The sequence below is a fragment of the Helianthus annuus genome, chromosome 10 (assembly GCF_002127325.2).
Source record: "Helianthus annuus cultivar XRQ/B chromosome 10, HanXRQr2.0-SUNRISE, whole genome shotgun sequence".
Classification (NCBI taxonomy): domain Eukaryota; kingdom Viridiplantae; phylum Streptophyta; class Magnoliopsida; order Asterales; family Asteraceae; genus Helianthus; species Helianthus annuus.
In genome coordinates this window covers 155541248-155562395 of record NC_035442.2, presented here as the reverse complement: position 1 = coordinate 155562395, position 21148 = coordinate 155541248, and the positions used below count along the sequence as shown (strand labels likewise).

At 39.9% G+C, this 21148-nt stretch overlaps 3 protein-coding genes across 3 annotated transcripts; all 3 read right to left on the bottom strand.

The window, feature by feature from the left end:
• Nucleotides 1-2308: 2308 nt before the first annotated feature.
• LOC110882867 lies at nt 2309-5939 on the bottom strand. The gene is made up of 4 exons (XM_022130771.1): nt 5503-5939; nt 4958-5201; nt 3950-4916; nt 2309-3831 (listed from the first exon to the last, which is right to left on the bottom strand). The coding sequence occupies exons 1-4, from the start codon at nt 5937-5939 to the stop codon at nt 2309-2311; spliced, it is 3171 nt and encodes a 1056-aa protein (XP_021986463.1).
• A 1228-nt stretch (nt 5940-7167) lies between these two features.
• Nucleotides 7168-7588, bottom strand: LOC110882868 (serine/arginine-rich splicing factor 2-like). The gene is made up of 2 exons (XM_022130773.1): nt 7569-7588; nt 7168-7489 (listed from the first exon to the last, which is right to left on the bottom strand). Exons 1-2 carry the CDS (start codon nt 7586-7588, stop codon nt 7168-7170), a joined length of 342 nt encoding a protein of 113 aa, XP_021986465.1.
• Nucleotides 7589-10937: 3349 nt separating this feature from the next.
• Nucleotides 10938-12912, bottom strand: LOC110886009. The gene is made up of 3 exons (XM_022133761.2): nt 12603-12912; nt 11999-12157; nt 10938-11187 (listed from the first exon to the last, which is right to left on the bottom strand). Exons 1-3 carry the CDS (start codon nt 12868-12870, stop codon nt 11063-11065), a joined length of 552 nt encoding a protein of 183 aa, XP_021989453.1. The 5' UTR covers nt 12871-12912; the 3' UTR covers nt 10938-11062.
• Between the last annotated feature and the right edge of the window lie 8236 nt (nt 12913-21148).

Genomic DNA, 21148 nt, shown 5'->3' with positions numbered 1-21148 from the left:
AGTTGATTTGCGTTTGACGTAAATTATTCCCTAAAATGAGTTGGTCAAATATAATATGTTCTTATGCTTATTACTATTTACGTTTTCGGTTGGTCTACGTTTTAACATAAATTTCATTTTCCTAGAATTGAGTTGGTCAAATATAGTACGTTGTCGTGCTCAGTGGCGGACCCATGCTTTTTTTGCTAATGGGGTTCAAATTTTTTGGTGTTCATGGTATTAACAACCAAGCGTTTAAATTTTCGGCTCGATCGTCGTTCGGGCCGGGTCGGGTCGGGTCGGAGCGAGGACATAACAAAAAATATATAATCATTACTCATTAGAAAACACACAATAAAAATACGATTTCATTCAAAATGAAAAAGAAAACATTGCAAATTTTTAAATTCAAAATTCATAACATACCAGTTTCAGATCCTTGCATCATTAGCCCTAGAATTCAAGTTTAAAAACTAAGTCACAAATTCTAAATTCAAATTAATAGAATCATAGCATTTCAATGATACAAAGATTTACATGTTATGATAATTTCCAAACTTTATATGCATAGTAATAAATCTTTAAACAACTAACAAAAGTTATAAAACTAAAAAATGGTTTTACCTGTGTGTTCTGTTTGTTTAGGATGTAAGGAAAGTAGGAAACCATTAATCTGTTTATTTTTTGTTTGTTTAGGAAGGAAAGTTGGAAACAGCAGTTTCAAATTAGATAAAGCTTTGAACCTTTGACTTCTTGTTAAGAAACAAGGGTATTTGCCACAAGAGCAACTTCACTCTTTATGTTATGGTGTTCACAAAATTAATTTTATGGGGTCCTTTGAAAATTTAATATATCGGATCTACTAATTTTTTATAAAACATTGGGGTTCGGGGACTTCGACCCACTCTATGTGGGTCCGCCCCTGGTTGTCCTTATTTTTATATACATTTTCATTTTATCTATGTTTTGACGTAAAAAAATGTCCGACGAGGCAACTTTCTAGTAGTGTATAATTAAGTAGTGTATAATTAGCAAGAAACATTAATGTAATCAGAATGTTTAATTTGGGTACATCTAAGACTAGAAGGTATGGGGGCCGGCTTGGCCCGGCTTGGCCCGACGCCGGACCCCCACACCGCCCCCCTGGATCGGCTCCCGTCTCAAACGGCCACCCATAGCCGGGTGTGCCGCTCCTCCATTCAAAAAATATAGCCGTTGAACGGCTAGAATTATTTAAAAAAAAAATTCATTTTAATCTATAAAATCACCCACTTTCACTATTATTTCCCCACTTTCAACCCAAAACCCTCTCACTTTTATACCAATTTCTCCCACTTTTATAAAAAAAATATCTTTTTACTCACAATGGCTTCTAATCCTTGGTGGCCCTCGTCTTCGGATGACGAAGAGGAGATGTTTTTCGCAAACGCTGTACTACGGGCGGGACAGATTTTAATCGAAGAGGAAGAGGAAGAGGAAGAGGAAGAGGAAGAGGAAGAGGAAATGGAAGAAATTGGTGAAAATGTTATTACCACACGAATACGCATTAACAGAGACCGCCAAGGTTTTCATTACAAAATTTCATTGTTCTTATTTTTTTTTAACTCGTACTTATATATTTTATACGACAGGAGCGCACGACAAATTGGGGAACACTGTCCCGGTTGATCCCCCACAACAGGATTTAAACTCGTTCTCGCTAACAAACGACTTCACGCATGCAAACCTTCAACAAGATCTGGTAGAACATATTTGGAACAACGTTAACATGGTGGACGATGACGGAGCCGAAGGCGAAGACGAAGACGAGTAGTGTGTTTGTTTTAAATTTTAGAATTCGTAGGCTTTTTTTATTTTTTAGTTTCGGTTTTTTTTTTTTTAGGAAATGTAATTTTTTTTATTTTTATGTTATGAAATGAAATTATTTTATGTTGTTTTATATTGTGTTTTTTAAATTTTATAAAGATTTTATTACCTTGGGTTATAAAATTAAAACAAAAGAAATTATAAAATAATGAGGTGGGGCCCCATCCTCCATCCCCCTCCATCCTTCATTTGGCTCATCCCCCACGAGCCGCCTACGTGGCGCCTACGTGGAGGCTCATCCCCGTGGGGATGAGCCAAACCATACCCACTAGTCTAAGACCAAGAAATTCCTTTTCATCTCCCAAGGTTGAAATGAGACCTTTTTCAACATCACATCAAGTGACCTTATAACAATTTTTTTTTAACGGCAGCAACTATATATAAATATAGCGAACAGCAAGAAGCTGAAATTACAAGCGGAACATAAAAAACATTAAACAATCGAGGCTATATCGAAGTCTACTCAGTTTTTCCACTCCAAAAACACACCTTTGACTCTATTTTTAACCCACAAAAAAGAGTCCTCCTTGATGGAGTCGACAATCCTCCGCACCGGCTCCATGATCCCGTTGAATTCCTTGTTATTTCTGGCAATCCACAACCTCCAGAGACAGCACAAAGCTACCAGGTGCACGACCCATTTCCACCTCTTAGACCCGATTTGCGACTGAAAGTGGTTAAGGATCTGAGCAACCGAGGCGTCCTCGGCAAGAATGAGAATTTTCACCCAACGACAAACGTTCCACCAAACGCTCCTTGCCCAAATACAGTCAGCGAGCATATGGTCTGTCGTTTCATCCCGGAGCGAACATCTACTGCATTTGACTTCTGACACTTGGATGCCCCGTTTCACTAATGCAACTTTGGCCGCTAACTTTCCCGACTCTGCCCTCCAAGCATGATAATTGTCCTTTAACGGAGCCCAAGCGTTCCAACGAAAGTTACCCCCGTTCGTGAAAACTGAAGCCTTTGCGTCCATCTCGTCACGAATACTCTTAGTAGAAAACTGCACACCTAAATTATTCGTCCAGACCCACTGATCCTCTTCATCCGACAACTGCAACCCGTGTAATAAGCTCATGAGATTTCCTAGCTCGGCCCACTCCACGTTAGAATTAGGATTTTTTGACCAACCCCAGCGCCATTGGCGAGACTCACCTATAACTTCAAAACAAGAGGAAACCGAAGCTGCCTTGTCAGATGCAATTTTGAAGACATTAGGAAACATGTTTTTTAAAGTCCCGCAGCCGACCCAGTTGTCGAACCACATAAGCGACTTTAACCTGTTGCCGACTTTCACTCCAAGCTGGTCTTTTATGCTAATTCCTATCTTCCCGATGCTGCCATCGACTTCTGCAATATCCTTCCACCAACCCGTGATATTTTTGTTCAACGGCACCATTTTATTCGCCTTCACCGGGCCGTGTATCGCTGCAATTACGCGGGCCCAAAGCTGTTTCGGATCCTCACGAATTCGCCACCACCATTTGGCAACCATAGCCAAATTAAAGGACTCTAGACCTCCCATCCCTAGCCCTCCATGTCTCTTTGAACGCAACATTTTATTCCACCGATACCAGCAAATCTTAATCTTGTTACCCACTTGACCCCAGACAAACTTTCTCCTAATCCCCTCAAGAGTTTTAAGAACCGCTTTAGGAGCCTTAAAAACTCCCAGGAAATAGGAAGATAGGCTGCCCAAGACGGACTTGGCTAGCGTCACTCGACCCGCGAACGAAAGAGTCTTAGCTTTCCACCCGTTCAGCCTTTTATGAAATCTATTTATAATCGGCTCCCAATGTTTCACGCGCTTCATGTTTGCTCCGATGGGGAGCCCCAAATAAGTGAACGGAAAAGTACCAACCCCGCAATTGAAGATGCTCGCCACATCATTAATTTCGGAATCGGACACCCCTACACCAAAAACTTTGCTCTTATCCGGGTTAATATTGCAAACCAGTGAGAAGGCTAAAGCACCGAAGGAGTCTATTAATATTTTCAGCATTATAAATAGACCACTCGCAAATAAACATCACATCATCGGCGTAGCTTAGATGAGTGAGAGTTGGACAGTCGTCGGGCAATTTAATCCCCGTAATAAGACCTGCTTCCTTTGCCCGATTCATGAACATGTCTAAAACTTCAAGAGCCAAAATAAAAAGGGAAGGCGACAGGGGATCACCTTGACGGAGCCCCCTTTTATAGCGGAATTCACCGGTTGGAGAGCCATTCAAGATAACCGAGCCCATCCCTGATTTTAAGCATTCAGCCACCCACTCCGTCCATTTCTCCGGGAACCTCATATACTCCAAGGCTCTTAGTAAAAATTTCCAATTCAAGCTATCATAGGCTTTCGCAAAGTCCGCTTTAAACAACATAATTTTAGTTTTGCTCTTTTTGGCCCAGGAGACCACCTCACTCACCACGAGCGGCCCATCAAGAATATTTCTACTACCTACGAAAGCCGACTGAGACAGAGAGACTAGATTGCGAAGAAGCGGTTTTAAACGGTTTGCCAAAACTTTCGCCACAATTTTATACAACAAACCTATGAGCGAAATCGGCCGGTAATCGCCAAGTTCGATCGGGTCACTGACTTTAGGAAGAAGCACGATGAACGATGGATTACACCCCATCTTTAAAACCCCGTTACCATGAAAATCTTCCATCAAAGACAAGACCTGAGGTTTAAGTTTGTCCCAAAATTGTTTCAGAAAGCGAATTGTAAAACCGTCCGGACCGGGAGCTTTGTTACCATCACAGCACCAAACGGCGTCTTTTATCGCGGATCCTGTGAAAGGAGCCACAAGGGCAGCCGCCTGCGATTCACTCAGGCACCTTAGTCCAACATTCTGAAACGAAGGTCTTCTACGTATCGGTTCCGCAAAAACCTTTTTGAAGTGGTTTTTTACGGCTTCTTTTAGCGCACTCGGCTCCTCAATCCACACCCCATTAACAACCAACCCATTAATACGTCCCCTACCTTTGTTCGTGTTGCAAATAGCGTGAAAATAATAAGAGTTTTCGTCCCCATCCCGAATCCAATTATTTTTTGTTGGAGGTCCTTCGCTCTATCAACATGGAAAGATTTAACAAGGGATCTGAGAGTCACCCGAAGCTCTTTTTCCTGGGAGGTCAACATACGGGTCTCGGCCGCGACTTCCAGCGAATCAATAGCCTCCTCCCAGCTCTTAATATTACCATCTACCTTGTCTTTTATAACGGCTCGCCACTTCTTAATACCAAACTTAAGCGTTTTGAGCAAATGTGCAAAACCTGCAACTCCACCCCCTGAAATCGATGTCGCTGCCACAGCTGCCTCAATACAGTCCTCCAAACCTTCTTTACAGATCCAACTGTTAAAAAAATTTAAATGGGACTGGCCTGAAATCGAGACTGTCACATCTAAGCAGGATAGGGCAGTGATCTGAGAGACCTCTTGGCAACGCAACCAGAGCCGCTGAAGATCATTTTGACATAAAATCGACGTTAACCAACGCTCGATCCAATTTACTAAGATTGCTACCGCTATCGGACATGAAGGTAAATTTTCTACCCTGCATACGGTATTCCAGAAAGCCGACCTCGCTGATGAAACTATTGAAGCAAAAGGCCCGATTTTGGTGGTACAGCGAATTGAACCTTTCTTCGGCCGACCTGACTTCATTGAAATCCCCGATAGCGAGCCATAATCCATCTCGGTCACGAATTAACCCGGTCAACTCCTCCCACAAAACCCTTCTTAGCGAGAAGTCATTCGGGGCATAAACGTTCAAAACATTTAACTGTTCACCTGATCGCACCAAAGTTCTGGAAGTCAAGATGTAAGACTGAGCTTTGACAGTCACCGCCACTGAGAAAATAGAAGGATCCCAAACTGAAATAATCCCTCCAGACCTGTCAACCGAATCCACTGAAACTGTCGCCATCGTCGAATTGCCCCAAAACTTAGAGATAAAGTGATCAGAAAGATTAGCCATCTGTGTCTCTTGGAGAGCCAAAAAAGCAACCTTGTTGATCTTCCTTAGCTCTTTCACCCAAGCTGGTTTATCCCCACCACCGGCCCCTTTCAAGTTTATAGATAACCAATTCATAACGACCCGACAGCCGCCCTTTCACCTTGAACCATTCTTAAAACGTGATTTTCAAACCCTTCCATTTCAATCCCCACAGCGACCCCAACCCTGATCGTTTCACTTACCTCTGTTGTTCTATCTGCTGCATCATCGGTACAATCAGCCAGCCTAGTTGACATCCCTTCACTTGGAGCTATCACATCGCCATTTGTTTGGAGCACTGCGTCCTCTTCCACGCCTCCTGCCCTCTTCGATTCATCTCCCCTGCCCTGGTTCTTCCCCTGTTTTTTGTTTCTTTTCTTACGCACAGTTATCCTAGACGTATCCCTAATAATGTCATCTAAATCAAAACGATCGTCTGGATTTCTGTTTAAGTCAATTGGGCTCACCGAATTAACATACATCCCCTCCTGTCTATCAGGCCCACTTCCAAAAGGATTGGGCTCAATAACTGAATTAATTTTTGGCCCAGTAGAGGAGACCTTATCTGGTTCCCTTCCTTTTTCGAACAGTCCTTCCTTGGGCCCCACAACACCAGCCGCCGCATGCAACAAATCATACTCCCCATGCAAAATTTCGACAGGCGCCTGTTCCTCTTCCCTAGATGACTCCATGCATTCCTCCCCTCTGACCTCCATGGAAGGTGATTCAACTTCTTCCACTGTCGATCGAAACAAGGGAGGGGACCAGTCCGTGTCGACCTCTTCTATCCAAACATTAAACGTCTGGTCATTCCATTCAACTATCATTTTTTCTGAAATTGAGCCTCCTTCGTGAACAAGGATAGCTACCTTGTCTTCAGCCAATACTCCATCACTGATGTTCGCCTTTGACCTGTGTACAACCCTCTCCAAGGACTCTGCAATCTTATCAAACATGTCGTGATCCCATAAACACAACGGGACACCTCTAATTCTGATCCATGCAATTCTATCGTAGATCACCGCCCCACCTTCCCAGACATACAAACGAGAAAACATAGTCTCCCAAAAATCAGCCTCTTCCCTGAGAAAGCCATCGGCGATAGCTTTAGAGGGAAACGTCAATAGGATTTTGAGACCTCCCAAATACCGCATAGCAGCACCATTAAATTTGACGTTAATAAGCAGTTTGCCCAGGTTTAGAAGAATACCCAGATCAGCTACTTCCCCGATCAACGACCGGAATTCCCATTTAGTCTTCGCTTCCGTCACTAGCTTCCCTAGCTTGATTCTCCGCACTTCGCCTTTAGGATCTTCCCTTCCGGTCACTGCTCCGTACCAAGGCCTCGACCCCGTGTTCCGAACCCTTCCTTTGGACTTTTATGAACATCCCCCACCTGAGCCGGTTTCTCCTTATGGCTACTGCCTGAGTCGGTTTTCTGCCCATACTCAGGGAACCTAGCAGCATTCACCCTAATTCGTGCACCATCCAACACCATCCCTGACAACATCTCCTCCCAACTGCGCACGTCATCCACGTCGGAAAATCTAACGAAACCGAAAGCATTACCTCCTCCGTCACGTTTACATGGGACAAACACATCGCGAATGGAACCGTAATGTTGAAACGCCACCCAGAGTCTTTGACTGGTGCAGTCGGCCGGGAGATTAGCAATAAAGAAAGTAATGGCGTTTTTTAGTCTTCTCTCCCTCCTATCATCGATACCTGCCTTTCTGTAATCCCATTTATTCACCCTATTGCACCAACCTTCATGATCTTGATACCACCTCTTGCTGATTCTGCTTTGCTCCTCGTATTTACGATTCCGAAGCGCTTGGTACTGCTCCTAGTTAGTTCCTAAGTAGTGATTTACTTGTAAAAAGCTTTAAACTTTTGAGAAGTTCAATTTGTAATCCGAGATTAAAAACTATTTTAAAGTTTTATCATCAAACCATCAATCAACATATACAAAATTTAAAGGTGATTGTTATTCTTTTTTTTTTCCGGAAAATACTATTTAAGGCGATTTTCCTACATACTTTAGCCCAGCCCATACATTGGCAGCTTCACATGTAAATTTCGGCCCAAATAACAGCCCATTTTTCTTTTAGCTGAGCCCAAACAGAGTTAATTTGCAGTCCAGTCTACCGCTCAAGACAATTAATTCTTTGTTTAATTATGTTCGTTCTTGTATCTCAACTAGTTAATGCCACCGCCCGCGTTGCGGGGCGATGGCCGAATAATTATCAATCAATTAAAAAAACACTATTATTGTTTTGTTAGGAAAAAAAAACTAAAACGATGACAAGACCGTAGTTCAGAGCTCAGGGCAAAACTGTAGCTTGTAAGGGTTAATGAGTGAGTTTTAGTAAGCTCCTTGACATGGAAAAAAATTAAATCCAGTAAACTAATATAAAAAAAACTTTTATAATTTTGCTAAAAAAACTAAAACGATAGCAATACTGTAATTTGAACTGAGGGCAAAGTTGTATTTGTTGACTTGGGTAAAATCATAATTTGCCAAAAGTTAAAGTGGTGACAATACTATAAATTTGAACCAGAGACAAAATCGTACTATAACTTTGCACTAAGGACAAAATCGTTATTTTAAGCTGGGGACAAAACTATATTTTTAATTTGAACTCGGGCAAATTCAAAATTTTGAACTGATGGCAAAATCGTAATTTTGAATAGGGGGGCAAAAGCATAGTTTTATTTTGAACCGGGCAAAAACATAATTTTAAACTTAAGGCGAAATAATAATTTTTGAAATGGGCAAAAATGCGAAATCGTCATTTTTAGTTTGGGCGAAAGCAAAAATTTATTTTGAACTGGGGCCAAAATTGTAGTTGTAATCTGGGGAGAAAATCATAATTTTGGACCGATGGGAAAATCATAATTTTGAGCGAGGGACATTTTTAGTTTGGGCGAAAGCAAAAATTTATTTTGAACTGGGGCCAAAATTGTAGTTATAATCTGGGGAGAAAATCATAATTTTGGACCGATGGGAAAATCATAATTTTGAGCGAGGGATAAAAACGTAATTTTATTTTGAAGTGGGGGCGAAAACATAATTTTATTTTTAATGAAGGGCGAGATCGTAATTTTAAAACGAATATAAAACAAAAAACATGTTGGTCCAATGGGGGAGTGCCAGGCAATGGGGGAATAGTGCCAGGCAGCTGCCTGGCACTATTCCCCCATCTTGAAATTGTATATATGTAAAAAAAAAAAAAAAAAAAAAAATCTGCCTGGCACTATTCCCCCATCTTGAACTGCCTGGCACTATTCCCCCATCTTGAAATTGTATATATGTAAAAAAAAAAAAAAAAAAAAAAAAAATCTGCCTGGCACTATTCCCCCATCTTGAAATTGTATATATGTAAATAAATTCTTTGTTTAATTCTGCTCTTGTATCTCATTTTCCTTTCATTTCAATTCCCAACAACCTTTTATTGTAATTTCAAAATTTGTAAACAGTAGAAAAACCATGGCCTAATTTATTGGCTTCTCTTTATGTTAATATAAGCACAACCTAAAACATATTATTTTCTTAATTTTCTTCTAATCCTCTTTTAAAAGCTTGGAAATAATAGTGTATAAATTAATCTGTTCAAAGATTCACTTTTCAGCCTCAAGTTTAAATCATTAACACTATTGTAACCCATTATCACCATAACATTAAATTAAAAAATTAAAACAAGTAAAAATAACATTTATAATATACAATAACACTAATAACATAGCTAATATACGTCATGTATAACACAACATAGATAAACTAATTTATCCAATAACGTTAATAATATAAGTTAACGTAATGTATAACACAACATAGATAAACTAATATCCAATAACGTTAATAACATAAGATAACGTAGTTAATAACATAAGATAACGTAATGTATAATGGAACATAGATAACGTAATACATCACGTGTATAAAATGCAACACAAGTAACATATAACATGTATATAAGATGAAGTGTTATATGGGTTGAAGATATCACACATAACATAAGTCCCCCCGTAATGGGGCGTTGTTTTTAAAAAAAATTCAAAAAAAACGCCGGAAAACGCCTAGGTCCCCACTACATGGGGCGTTTCCGGGCGTTTTTTTTGAAAAAATTTTAGCCCGGCGTGTTTATTAAAACGCTGGAACGATGTTGAATGCCCAATCCCAACTCTCAACGGCTAGTTTTTTAAACGGCTAGTTTTTTTTTTTTTTTTATTTCATTTCCCCCCTATATATATATATACTCATTCATTTTCAACCAAAAAAATCACAAAAACCCTCTAAAAAATACAACCATTTTATAAAAAACTTGATGGATTCTCCTAGTTCTTCATCCATGCTAAACTATTGCTACCACGAGTTTTTTGCGGATGGCGATGGTTCAACCGATGAGGAGGAAGAAACGTACCATTCCCAGTTAATGGTTGATTTGCTACACCACGCATGGTCGGTTCGGTATGTACCACCTGAGGGAGAGGAAGAAACGGAGGACGAGGGTGAAGAAAGCGAAGATGAAAACTAGTGTTTTTTTTTCTTTTTAATTCAGATTTTAATTTTTTTATTTGTAGTATTGTATTTTTTTTTATTTAACCGGATTTTATGTTTTTTATTTCTAGTATTGTATTTTTTTTATTTAATAAAGTATTTAAAGTTTAAAAAAAATAATTGGGAAATGATTGCATGGGCATTATTTGAATAATGCCCCACTACACCACTTTATGGTATAATGCCCCTTGCTGACTGGGCTGCCACATGGCGCAAAACGCCCCATGGTGGAGGCATTATAATGTTTAACCACTACACATGGTCTAAGTAATGTATAACGTGTATATAAGATGAACTGTTATACGGTTGAAGATAACGTATAACGTTTAATACGGGTTGAAAATATCACACGTGTATATAAGATGAACTGTTATACAGGTCGAAGAACGTGTATATAAGATGAATTGTTATACGTATATAAAATGAACTTTTATATAGGATGAAGACGTTATGGAGAAATAACTGGCCTTAATGGCTAGGAAATAAGGTACGGGTCCAAGATTAGTTGGAGCAAAAAAGCCCAAACGAAAACGTAAGAAAATGATGACAAAAGTCGAATTAAAAAAAAGACCATTTTGAGTCACTACACACATGAACAACATTTGAGCCAAGTATGATATACATGAGCCAACCTTCATATAATTCTCATTCTAATTTTCTAGTGAACCATGTGCTTTACTGATTCACCATAAGCTACAGTTTTCTTGACAGCAGCTCTTGCACGAAGCTGACTCCTCAAGTCTCCACCTTCTCCAACTGTATTCTCTTTTTGCATCTGCCCACCTAATTGCAATTTATTACAAACAAATGTCAAGCACTAAGAAAACACACAAATCAATGAAGATAGTGATATTCATTTGGCCAAAATTTGAAATGCATTTTCATCCTAAAAGCTGTTTAAACATTAAGTATCCTCGTTCAGATTGCCTTGTTTCTCCCACTCTACTTTACACCATATTTTAAACTACTTCCTTTGCCCAGGCCGGCCGAGGTTTGAACCTTAAATCTCTCCTGAAATAGAAATATGCCTATGCCTAGAGGCTAGCCTCACATCCGCAAAACTTGTTTAATTAACATGCCATTTTCGGATTTATATTTTTAAACCGTTTAATTAAATGTGTTGACTTGTTTAATTGGTCCAAATATAATATATAGTAATAAAATATATACGTTTTATAAGGTAACCCACCAGCCAGGGGCGCTTCTTGGGTGAGGAGGCGCACCCCTTGAAAAAAAAAAAACTAGTGTATTTTATAGGGCAAAATCCCGCTAGCACCCTTAAAAAGAACTCCTCATCCGCACACCTTGGAAATATTTCCTGGGCCCGCCACTGCGACGGCAGCCGCTTCACAGGCCTGTTTTAACCCATTTGGTCCAACCCCTCTAAAATTTGACTAGAACTAATTTTCAGGAAGCCAACCCGTTAATATGTTTGACTCGTTTAAACAACTAAACACAATGCCATGAATACATACGTCTAATTGGGCAAAAGCTCATAATGTATAATTTTAACGAACATCAACAAACAATAAATAAACCCTAACCATTTACCTCTAAATAAGTGTAATCTACAAACAACTAAACTTAAGTGTACCTGAATTTATATTTCCTCCATGAGTACTCTTATAACAAACATGCTCATTAGTAACCAATGGAGAATACAAATAACAGTCAGCTTCCAAAAAGTCAACAACTTTCTCAATCAACTTCTTGTTACTTTCTTTAACCGGCATAACCACATCATCTTGAACTCCTACAACACCAACCAACATAAACAAAAGAGTAAAATGCCAAAATGGTCTCTAAGTTTAGATCACTTTTTCACTTCAGTCCAAAAATAAACTTTTTGTACCAAGGTTTCATTTTTATTGTCATTTCTATCCAATTGACAAACTGGGTTAATCGTCATTTTATGCTTGAATATATTTCAACTAATCGTCATTTGAACGAGGAAAAAAAAAAAGGTTAACCGAAATTTCTAATCTAGTTTGCCAATGGGATAGAAACGGTAACAAAAATGAAACCTCGAGTACCCAAATACAAAAAATTTCAGTTTTTGATTGAAGTGGTAAAAATGACATAAACTTATGGATCATTTTGGCATTTTACTCTAAACAAAATTATAAAATATATCATAAATTCAACTTATAAAGTAATAAAAAATCATATGAACTTCCATAATTCCAAGTAAAACTTACCAGCAGATGAAGAAGTAAACATATGCTTAGGTGGAGGAAAATCAAAAGATGGTTGAGGAGAAACCAAAGGGTTGTACATGTGAGAATCCGAAACAAGATACGAAACAACCTTGTTGAAGAACAAATGTTTGGCGGCGTGTTTCTTGTGCCTATGCTTGCGTTTCATGGGATGTTTGTTGTTGATTCCTAACGGTGTAGATGATGATGGAATAACATGCTTCTTCATTGTTGGGAAGTTTCTTGATATAAAACAAGTGATTCTTTTCATTTCTGGAAACAAGATTTTGTATTACAAGATGTTGGGTTTCGGATGTTGAAGGATAAAGCCATAAAGGAGGTTGGATAGTAGGATGACGTGGGTAAGCAATCGGTTTGGTGTCGACACGTGGTGTTGATTACACGTGGCTGTTTATAGTGCTAAAGAATCCGAAGAAAATTTCATTGGATACTTGACAAGTAATAAATTTTCTATTAGCGGGTGTTTGGGCCTCATACGGTGTATTCGGGTCTATGTGACTCGTAATACTTGTTATTATATATGGCCCCTCATAAAGAGATATCAACCCAAATTCCGGCCCGTAATAGTATGGACTCATAAGTCATAAGAGAAGCCAACCCAAAATTTCACTAGGATTATATTATAAAATGCATGCAATGATAAAAGGCTCAAGTGTATTTTGACATTCAATCGTTCTCTTTATACGACTTGGATGAGGTTATACAAGCCATATAAGGTTAACTTTAAATAACTAGACCTATATGAGTCGTATATAATTCAGATGAATTCTAGCTACAAAAGTTGACAAATGTAGGTGCTTAATTATTTTTTTTAAATACTAATTTTATATGTTATGTATTTTAACGTGTTGTATTGTGTCTTATTTTTACGTGCTGTATATTTTTTTAGTATTAATTTTAAACATTTTATACGTATTGCATTGTATCGTTACGTTTCGTATTGTATTGCATCATAATGTGTCGTACCGTATTATACATTATACGTAACCAACGAAGCATTCAAAACATTGTAAACAAACATCACAGATATAAACATACTGAAACTACAAATTTAACTAGATAATAAGTTTGTACATACATAACAAAATAAAAATACATCAAAATGTGAAAACATAAACAACGACGATAAACTATCCTAAACCAGGGCCTGATCCATGCGGATCCTGGCCCCCAACGATCGATCAACATCTGTTGCTGCATCGATATCATCCTGTATAACCCGCATTAAAAGGTCCTCATTGCGGGCATGGTGGCGGTCTATCTGGCGCTATAACCGTTACCCCATCCCCTGTAACGCCACCGCGATAGTAAGAGGCAAATCGTCGTAAACGAGCGGGGGGTACTGAGGCACCTCTGTCGCGGCGGCGGCAGTGGAGGTGCTTGGAGCTGGACGTCGACCGGAGCGTCACCCTCATCCATGGGCTCGCCCTGCTCCACATAAGAAGGTATGACCTCCAACATAATGTGCATGCCGACCAATGCCTTCCGACATAATCTCCTCGAAAAGGATCAAGTTGTCCAAAAGGTCATCACCATTTGGTTAGAGGCCCAAGCTACGGGGATGTATCATTAGGGGGAAGAAAGTCTAACTGCCTCCCAAGCTTAATAGGTGAACAATCATACCATACCTAATAGCAAGCAGGAGTCTTGCCTGAGGCATCTCTGTCACACCCCGATTTCCACGTGTTTCACCGGTGGGCCCGGTGGGGGATTACCGTGACGTAGTTGGCAACAATATAGTTAAACCACACAATATTTAAATGCACAGCGGAAGCATAAAGATTGATATATTTCAACCATCGAATGTAATATCCAAGTATCACAAGTAGTCGAAATAAATCCACAGGGGATCAAAATAAAAAAAAATAGAAATATTGTTCAACAGATAGTGGCATCCCAAGCTTGCGAGACTCTAACGATGCTAAGGAGTGGCCAGCCTATTTCGTGTAGAACCTGCATTTAATCTTTTTGGGGAAAATACGTCAGTTTACACTGGTAAAAATACATTCAACCGACACTTTTGTAAAAGGTTTAATAAAATTGATTTGAATGCACAAGGCACAAACTCTTTATAACTTGGGATAATTAATCAATTAATCTTGTAAAAGAATTACATGTTCACTATGCGTTCGGTCGCCCGGGTCGTGCCGGGTTTAAGGTTAATGGACATGCCACAAAGCAAAAAGCCGTGGCGGGAAAAACCAACGGTTATACCTTTAATAATATAGACACATTGTCGGGTGTACGCCTACACCCGCGTGTCGAGGTCGTGGCCATTTCGTAAAATGATGTCAAGGATATCGGGGACATGGTCATTAAGCTCCCAAAGGCGTAAAGCCAACAAAACAAATTTTTAAACGGGTCACATTGATCGTACCCAACTACTAATGAGTTGGGGTCAATCGCCCGACCAAGCGGTATTTTATATACCGTAACCCAAGCCCGTATAACGGAAAATAAGTTAAAAGTATTTACCTGAGCAAGTAATAACCTCAATAAACAATGCAAGTATCTTTTACTGGTCTCCTATTCTGGAACGAAGGTTTATAACAACCTATTAGAATCCTAACGGGTCTTTAATTTAGCCTTAGCTTAGACCGGTCAGTTTCAAAGGATAATTACGGTTTAATCGCGTGAAAGGCGAAAACCGAAAATGGAATGTGGTTTGGACCCAACAAGTTTGAAGACTTGTTTTATATGGGTAATATAACCACACTCTGGATTTTGAAGTAAAAACGATAAGGTTTGACCCGTTTCGGCTAGTTTATGTAAACCGGTTACATAAACCGAACCGTGCGCGCAAAAGGCGTAACGGGTAACCGCAAGAGTCCTACACAGGTTTCCTAATTTAATATGCTCTAAAGAGGTTGTGGTATCAGTAGGATACCTTCCATTACGCCCATAATGAGTTTAATCCCAAAATATGCCCCGTAGGGGTATTTCGGTCATTTTAAAGATTATAAAAGAGGTTTCCGAGTTCTACAGGAAATCTGAGTTTTCCGAACAGTTTATAAAGTCCAAAATACTCTATTTATTATTTAAAATCAGTAGCAACTGGAATCGGGTCAAAATACCATGTAGAACTCAAGTTATGTCCGAAAAGGGTATATTCGGTAATTACCGAATCGATGCCATAACCGCAGGTTATGAGCAGGTTAAAAATAATTAAAAATCTTTAAAAATCTCAAAATATTATTTTTCATCAGTGTGTAAAAGGTTTGGTGTCGAAATTTGGGTTTAGATAGGCCTTATGCTAATTGCGCCGTTTAATTACTAAAGTTTCCGTAATTGCGCTATTTAGCATAACTCCTATTCTAGACCTCGGATTGACATGAAATTTTAGGGACATGCTTAGGAATCAGTAACTAAGGTTATTGTCCTTTCACATATCCAAAATTCTTGTTTTAAAGTAAAAAGGGCGTTATGGTCAACTTTTGAGCTTTTAACGGAAATGTGTGAAAGACTCGGACAAACAACGAACCGGTCACAGAGGGTTATACCATCATGTAACCTGGTCCTAAGAGAGTCCTAAGGCATATCTAAATCATAACATAACGGGTCAGAACTGAAGTCAAAGCAAAAGTCAAAGTTTTGCGACTTTCGGTTCCGAACCGGGTCAAAACAGTAAATGGTCGGATCAAACAAGCTTAGACCAAATATAATACTTATTATCATGTTTTATGAGTGTCAAAAGAGGTTACACACCATCTACATTACTGATTATGCCTAAAATCGAAAGTTAGCATTCTGTTGACTTTTTCTAAGCAAGTTTGACTCGACATTTGGACTAGTTAGAGTGAAAATCAGAGGGTGCCCTTTTAAGGGTTTAAAGCCCACATGATTACCAACATATAACTACCTTTGTTTTGATTAATCACTGGACCATTTGTGATTAATTGTTAAGTCAATCGTTAATTACGACGGATTGACTTTTAAGCTATAACTAAGCAAAAACTAAACCACAAAGGGTTAAACATACTTACAAGAGTCCTATGCACGAGTTGTGAAGCTTAGAGAGAATGCTTGAGCTCCAGAATTGATCAGAAAGCAGAATGAAGGTGTGAAGAACTTGGTTGCAACTCATGGCCCTATTATAGTAAATTTGGGACCTTAGATCATTGCCACACAAGTCTACAAGTGTTCTTAGATCACCAATATGTGTCCCTGAGTGCTAGGGGACGTTTAGGGGGCACCCATGCTCTCATTATTGCACATAAAGTCGGTTAAAACACTTAACAGTGCTTCTGTCCGAATTTTCTGCATCTGGGGGGCTGACGCGGCCCGCGTTAATGATCACTTAACTTTTACGCGGGTCGCTTGAATCTTAATGTCAGAGCCCATATCTATACTGTCAGCGCGGCCCGCGTAAGATCCTTTGTTTCTTTAACGCGGCCCGCCTGAGACCTGTTTTCAAGATTTTCAAATCTTTTTAATTATTGCACTGGCCTTTGGCGATTCGAAGGGGTAACTTTGCATTTTGGGCCTCGTTTAATTACGTACAAGGGCCCCGTGGCTTTTACCCAACTTATTAACCCTTGGTTAATTTATTATTACCCGAAAAGTCATATCTTTCAACGTTTGACGCCTTTAACCCCTCGCATACGAATTTGATCATAACTTTCTCGTTTTAAAACGGAACCTTGCGAAATTTATATCGTACATTCTAGTGAGCGTAATTTACTGTTACAAAGCCTCGGGTTCGTTAAAGGGTCACTCAGAGGTATAACTTAAACATGTTGACACAATTAACCCCTGCAGTTTGTAATCTCCCACTTTCTTCCGCATTTCGTTCCGTACGATCCATGATTTATTCGTTTGAAGGTATTAGCATCATTTAGGGTTACTATACAGTATATTTATCCCTCGATGACATTTTGAACCCTCGGATTCACATACTTTCAATGTTTGTCAACATTAGTCCTTATTTTATATTTAATACCACGTGTAAACTTATGACACGTGTCAATACATTATTGGACGCAAAAATTCCAAGGTGTTACATCCTCACCCCCTTAAAAGAAATCTCGACCTCGAGATTTATTGAAATAAATGAGGGTACTTTTCTTTCATCGTGGACTCTACCTCCCACGTGTATTCGGGACCTGTACGGGCATCCCATTTTACCTTCACAATAGGTATATACTTCCTACGAAGTTTCTTAACCTGTCGATCCTCGATCGACACAGGTTTTTCAACGAACTTTAAGCTCTCGTCGATGTGTACATCTGTATGCGGAATAACCAGTGATTCATCAGCGAAACACTTCTTCAAGTTATAGATGTGGAACACATTGTGGATACCACTGAGCTCCTCCGGTAAGTTTAGTTTGTAGGCAACCGATCCGACACGTTCGATTACTTTGAAGGGTCCAATATATCTCGGGCTTAACTTGCCTTTCTTACCGAATCGCATCACTGTGACAACTCGTAGTTCCGAACCTACTTTTGTGCTTTGATGTAACGTATGTGAACGTGTTATGATTATACGAACTCTGATTCATTAAATGTTATGTGTGTGTTATGATTTTTTTTTTAAATGCATGAATGTGTGAAATACATATTGGATGAAACCCGAACGCACAACACAACCAACCACACAACATTCACAACCGATCGCACAACATGTTTGGACTTTATGCTTATAAACGGACCAAAGGGGGCGGCCCATTGAGGGGTCCGGCCCACTCACCCTTGGCACATAACACGTGAGATGAGTGTAATCATCTCACACTTTCACAAAACATTCTCTCAGACAAGAACCCTAGCTCTCTAAGAAGCCGGCGACAACCATCTTGCATCTCGAAACACTTTGGTTCGTTGTTTGGATCACCTACCCCCCCCTTAAACTGGTTAGTTTATTCACTTGAACGCATGATTGTTAATCTTTGAATTGCATGATTCACATAACGATTTCAGTATTGATGTATGGTTACATGTTTGATTTCATGCGAGTTGATAATGTTGATTTCTGATTGATGTTCTTGCTACTGGATTGCTTAAATGTCATGTGTGAGTTACATAAGGATTGATGAACTAGTGATAATATGGATTAAATAAGCATTCGGTTGTAATAGGGATTACATCGATGGTTGATCTTGTGCTAGTGAATCGGGTTGTGCGGTTGATCGGCTTATATGTGATTGAATATTAATGATTGAATATGATATTCAGGTTATGATGCTACTAGGGTTCATGCGAATTAGTAATAGGTTATCTTGATTGATCGCTATTATGCTAATTGATGTACTGAGATTGTGTTAATTGATAATTGTATGTTTGGAAACTAATTAATGTGTAACCGAACAAGCATGCAATTCGGGTAACTTAAACTAATCGCACATCATGGGCTGACCGCACAAGACTTCTTGATTGTACAAGAAGTCAGTTCGCACAAGGAAGCCCCTCTCGCACAAGCCGCTCTGGTCGCACAATCCGGATGGGCTTAGGTAAATCGCACAAGGCTGTATGTTGGGCCGGGCAGCCCAAGGCTTTTATCGCACAAGTCATCTATGTGGGCCGTTTACATTATTGGATCGCACAAGTCCACTATTATGTTTTATTATTGGGCCGATAAACTAATTGGGTTGTTAATGTTAATTGATCGCACAAGTTGTTTAATCGTACAAGGCTTGGGTTGGGCCGATACCTTTATTGTTTGACTTTCTATTTGGGCCGTACATGTTGAACCGCTTGTTATATGTTGGGCCGATTACTTTGGGCTAATGAGTTGATCGCACATGTATGATTCCATTATACTCGTGACTATTACGTGCTATGTGTTAACTTGTATGTCTTATACATGCATTACTTGAACCGAACCTGACTTGTATGGTAACCCTGTTAGGACGTGGTTGACCACTGTTAGTTCAAGAGTCTTTTAATTGTGTATCTGCCGAGCAAACCAAGGTGAGTTCACACAGCCAAGGCATGGGATTCCCGGGTTGGGAATTGGGTTGGATATGTTGTTATTGAAAGAGTTACTCGTACTTACGCATATACCAGACTATAGACCATCGTCCTCAGGTTAGTCAGGACACGTTACGTAAAGCCTACGTAACCCAGTTTATTTGCCATTTGTCTCCCGGGTCGGGAGGACACGTTACGTAAAGCCTACGTAACCCAATACCATCTACTGGCTTCCAGGTCGGAAGGCCACGCTGCGTAAAGCCTACGTAGCCCCCACGCGTACCACTGTCCTCGGGGAAGGGCACGTCACGTAAAGCCTACGTGACCCTGTACGATTTCCTGTTCTCGGTAAAGAAGAACACATGGTCGGAAGTTAGTCTAGTAAGTACCGTTAATGAGAAGCCCTCATTAGCCAGGATAAATATGGGAAGCCCCCACCTTTAGTACACACTAGTATGGGAAGCCCCCACTAGTTAACTCACGCACTATGTTATGGACTTACTTTCTGTGAACTCGCTCAACTAGTTTGTTGATTATTTGTTGCATGCCTTGCAGGACCTTAGGTACTTTATGGAGCTTGCACAAGGAAGGAGCAGGTCGTTGTGGGCAGATGAATCATGAACGTTATTGAACTTATAACTTTATTTGGGAATATTACATTACTATGCTTCCGCTACTTAAAACAGTATTTGGTTTTGAAACATCAATCATGTCATGGTGACTTACGTTAATTACTTTTATTATTATTAAATACTATGTTTGATATGATTGATGGCTTGATCCTGGTCAGTCACGCTCCCAAGCGGTGACACTCCGCAGGTGGATTTTGGGGGTGTGACAGATTGGTATCAGAGCCATTGGTTATAGAGAACTTGGTTTTAATATGGGAAAATGTTTTATTAAAACCGGACTATAACCAGAACAGTGCTCTCAACGATCCACAACGACGCTTCGCTCCACGTGCAAGACTCGACATCCTAGGTAATAAGGTTTATGTTTATTGCCTGTATGCTAGAATTGATTAGAACTTTACTCACATTACGCTTAGATACACATGATACTATAGCATGAGAAACCCTACGTGCTTACACTTTTCTGTCATCGCCCTATTCGCGAACCATTCTTACCTATGCTACTTGTTACTATGAAGATCATGTCTGGACGAATCAACATGACACAAGCCCAGCTAGAGGCTCTCGTTCAAGCTCAAGTTGCTGCGGCAGTTGCAGCAGCTCAAGCAGGTAGTATATCCTGCAGTATAGGCACACACTAGGATCTTTAGATCCTACATTAACTCTCGTATTTAACTTCGTCCTATTCGTACACAATAGGTCAACACGCGCAGCAGACTGTCTGCACATTCAAGAACTTCATGGACTGTCGTCCAAATTCTTTCAGTGGCACAGAGGGGGCAGTGGGACTCCTCCATTGGTTTGAAAAGCTAGAATCAGTGTTCGAAATGTGCGAGTGCCCTGAGGCTCGCAAGGTCAAGTTTGCCACCGGCACTTTGGAGGGAATAGCATTGACTTGGTGGAACGCCCAAGTCCAGATCTTAGGGTTGGCAGCTGCTAACGCCACCCCATGGAACGATTTTAAGGAACTCATCAAGCGTGAGTATTGCAC

Excerpts from the sequence above, each read along its gene's own strand:
- LOC110882867 (XM_022130771.1), bottom strand. The coding sequence starts at position 5,939 with ATGAATTGGTTATCTATAAACTTGAAAGGGGCCGGTGGTGGGGATAAA. Across the intron at positions 5,202-5,502 it reads GGGGATTTCAATGAAGTCAG|TTGGATCTGTAAAGAAGGTT; the intron begins GTCGGCCGAAGA and ends TTTTTTTAACAG. Across the intron at positions 3,832-3,949 it reads GAATCGGGCAAAGGAAGCAG|ACTCCTTCGGTGCTTTAGCC; the intron begins GTCTTATTACGG and ends AAATATTAATAG.
- LOC110882868 (XM_022130773.1), bottom strand. The coding sequence starts at position 7,588 with ATGGGATTACAGAAAGGCAG. Across the intron at positions 7,490-7,568 it reads ATGGGATTACAGAAAGGCAG|TCAAAGACTCTGGGTGGCGT; the intron begins GTATCGATGATA and ends CGACTGCACCAG.
- LOC110886009 (XM_022133761.2), bottom strand. The coding sequence starts at position 12,870 with ATGAAAAGAATCACTTGTTTTATATCAAGAAACTTCCCAACAATGAAG. Across the intron at positions 12,158-12,602 it reads GTTTACTTCTTCATCTGCTG|GAGTTCAAGATGATGTGGTT; the intron begins GTAAGTTTTACT and ends TTGGTGTTGTAG. Across the intron at positions 11,188-11,998 it reads TGGAGGAAATATAAATTCAG|GTGGGCAGATGCAAAAAGAG; the intron begins GTACACTTAAGT and ends AATTGCAATTAG.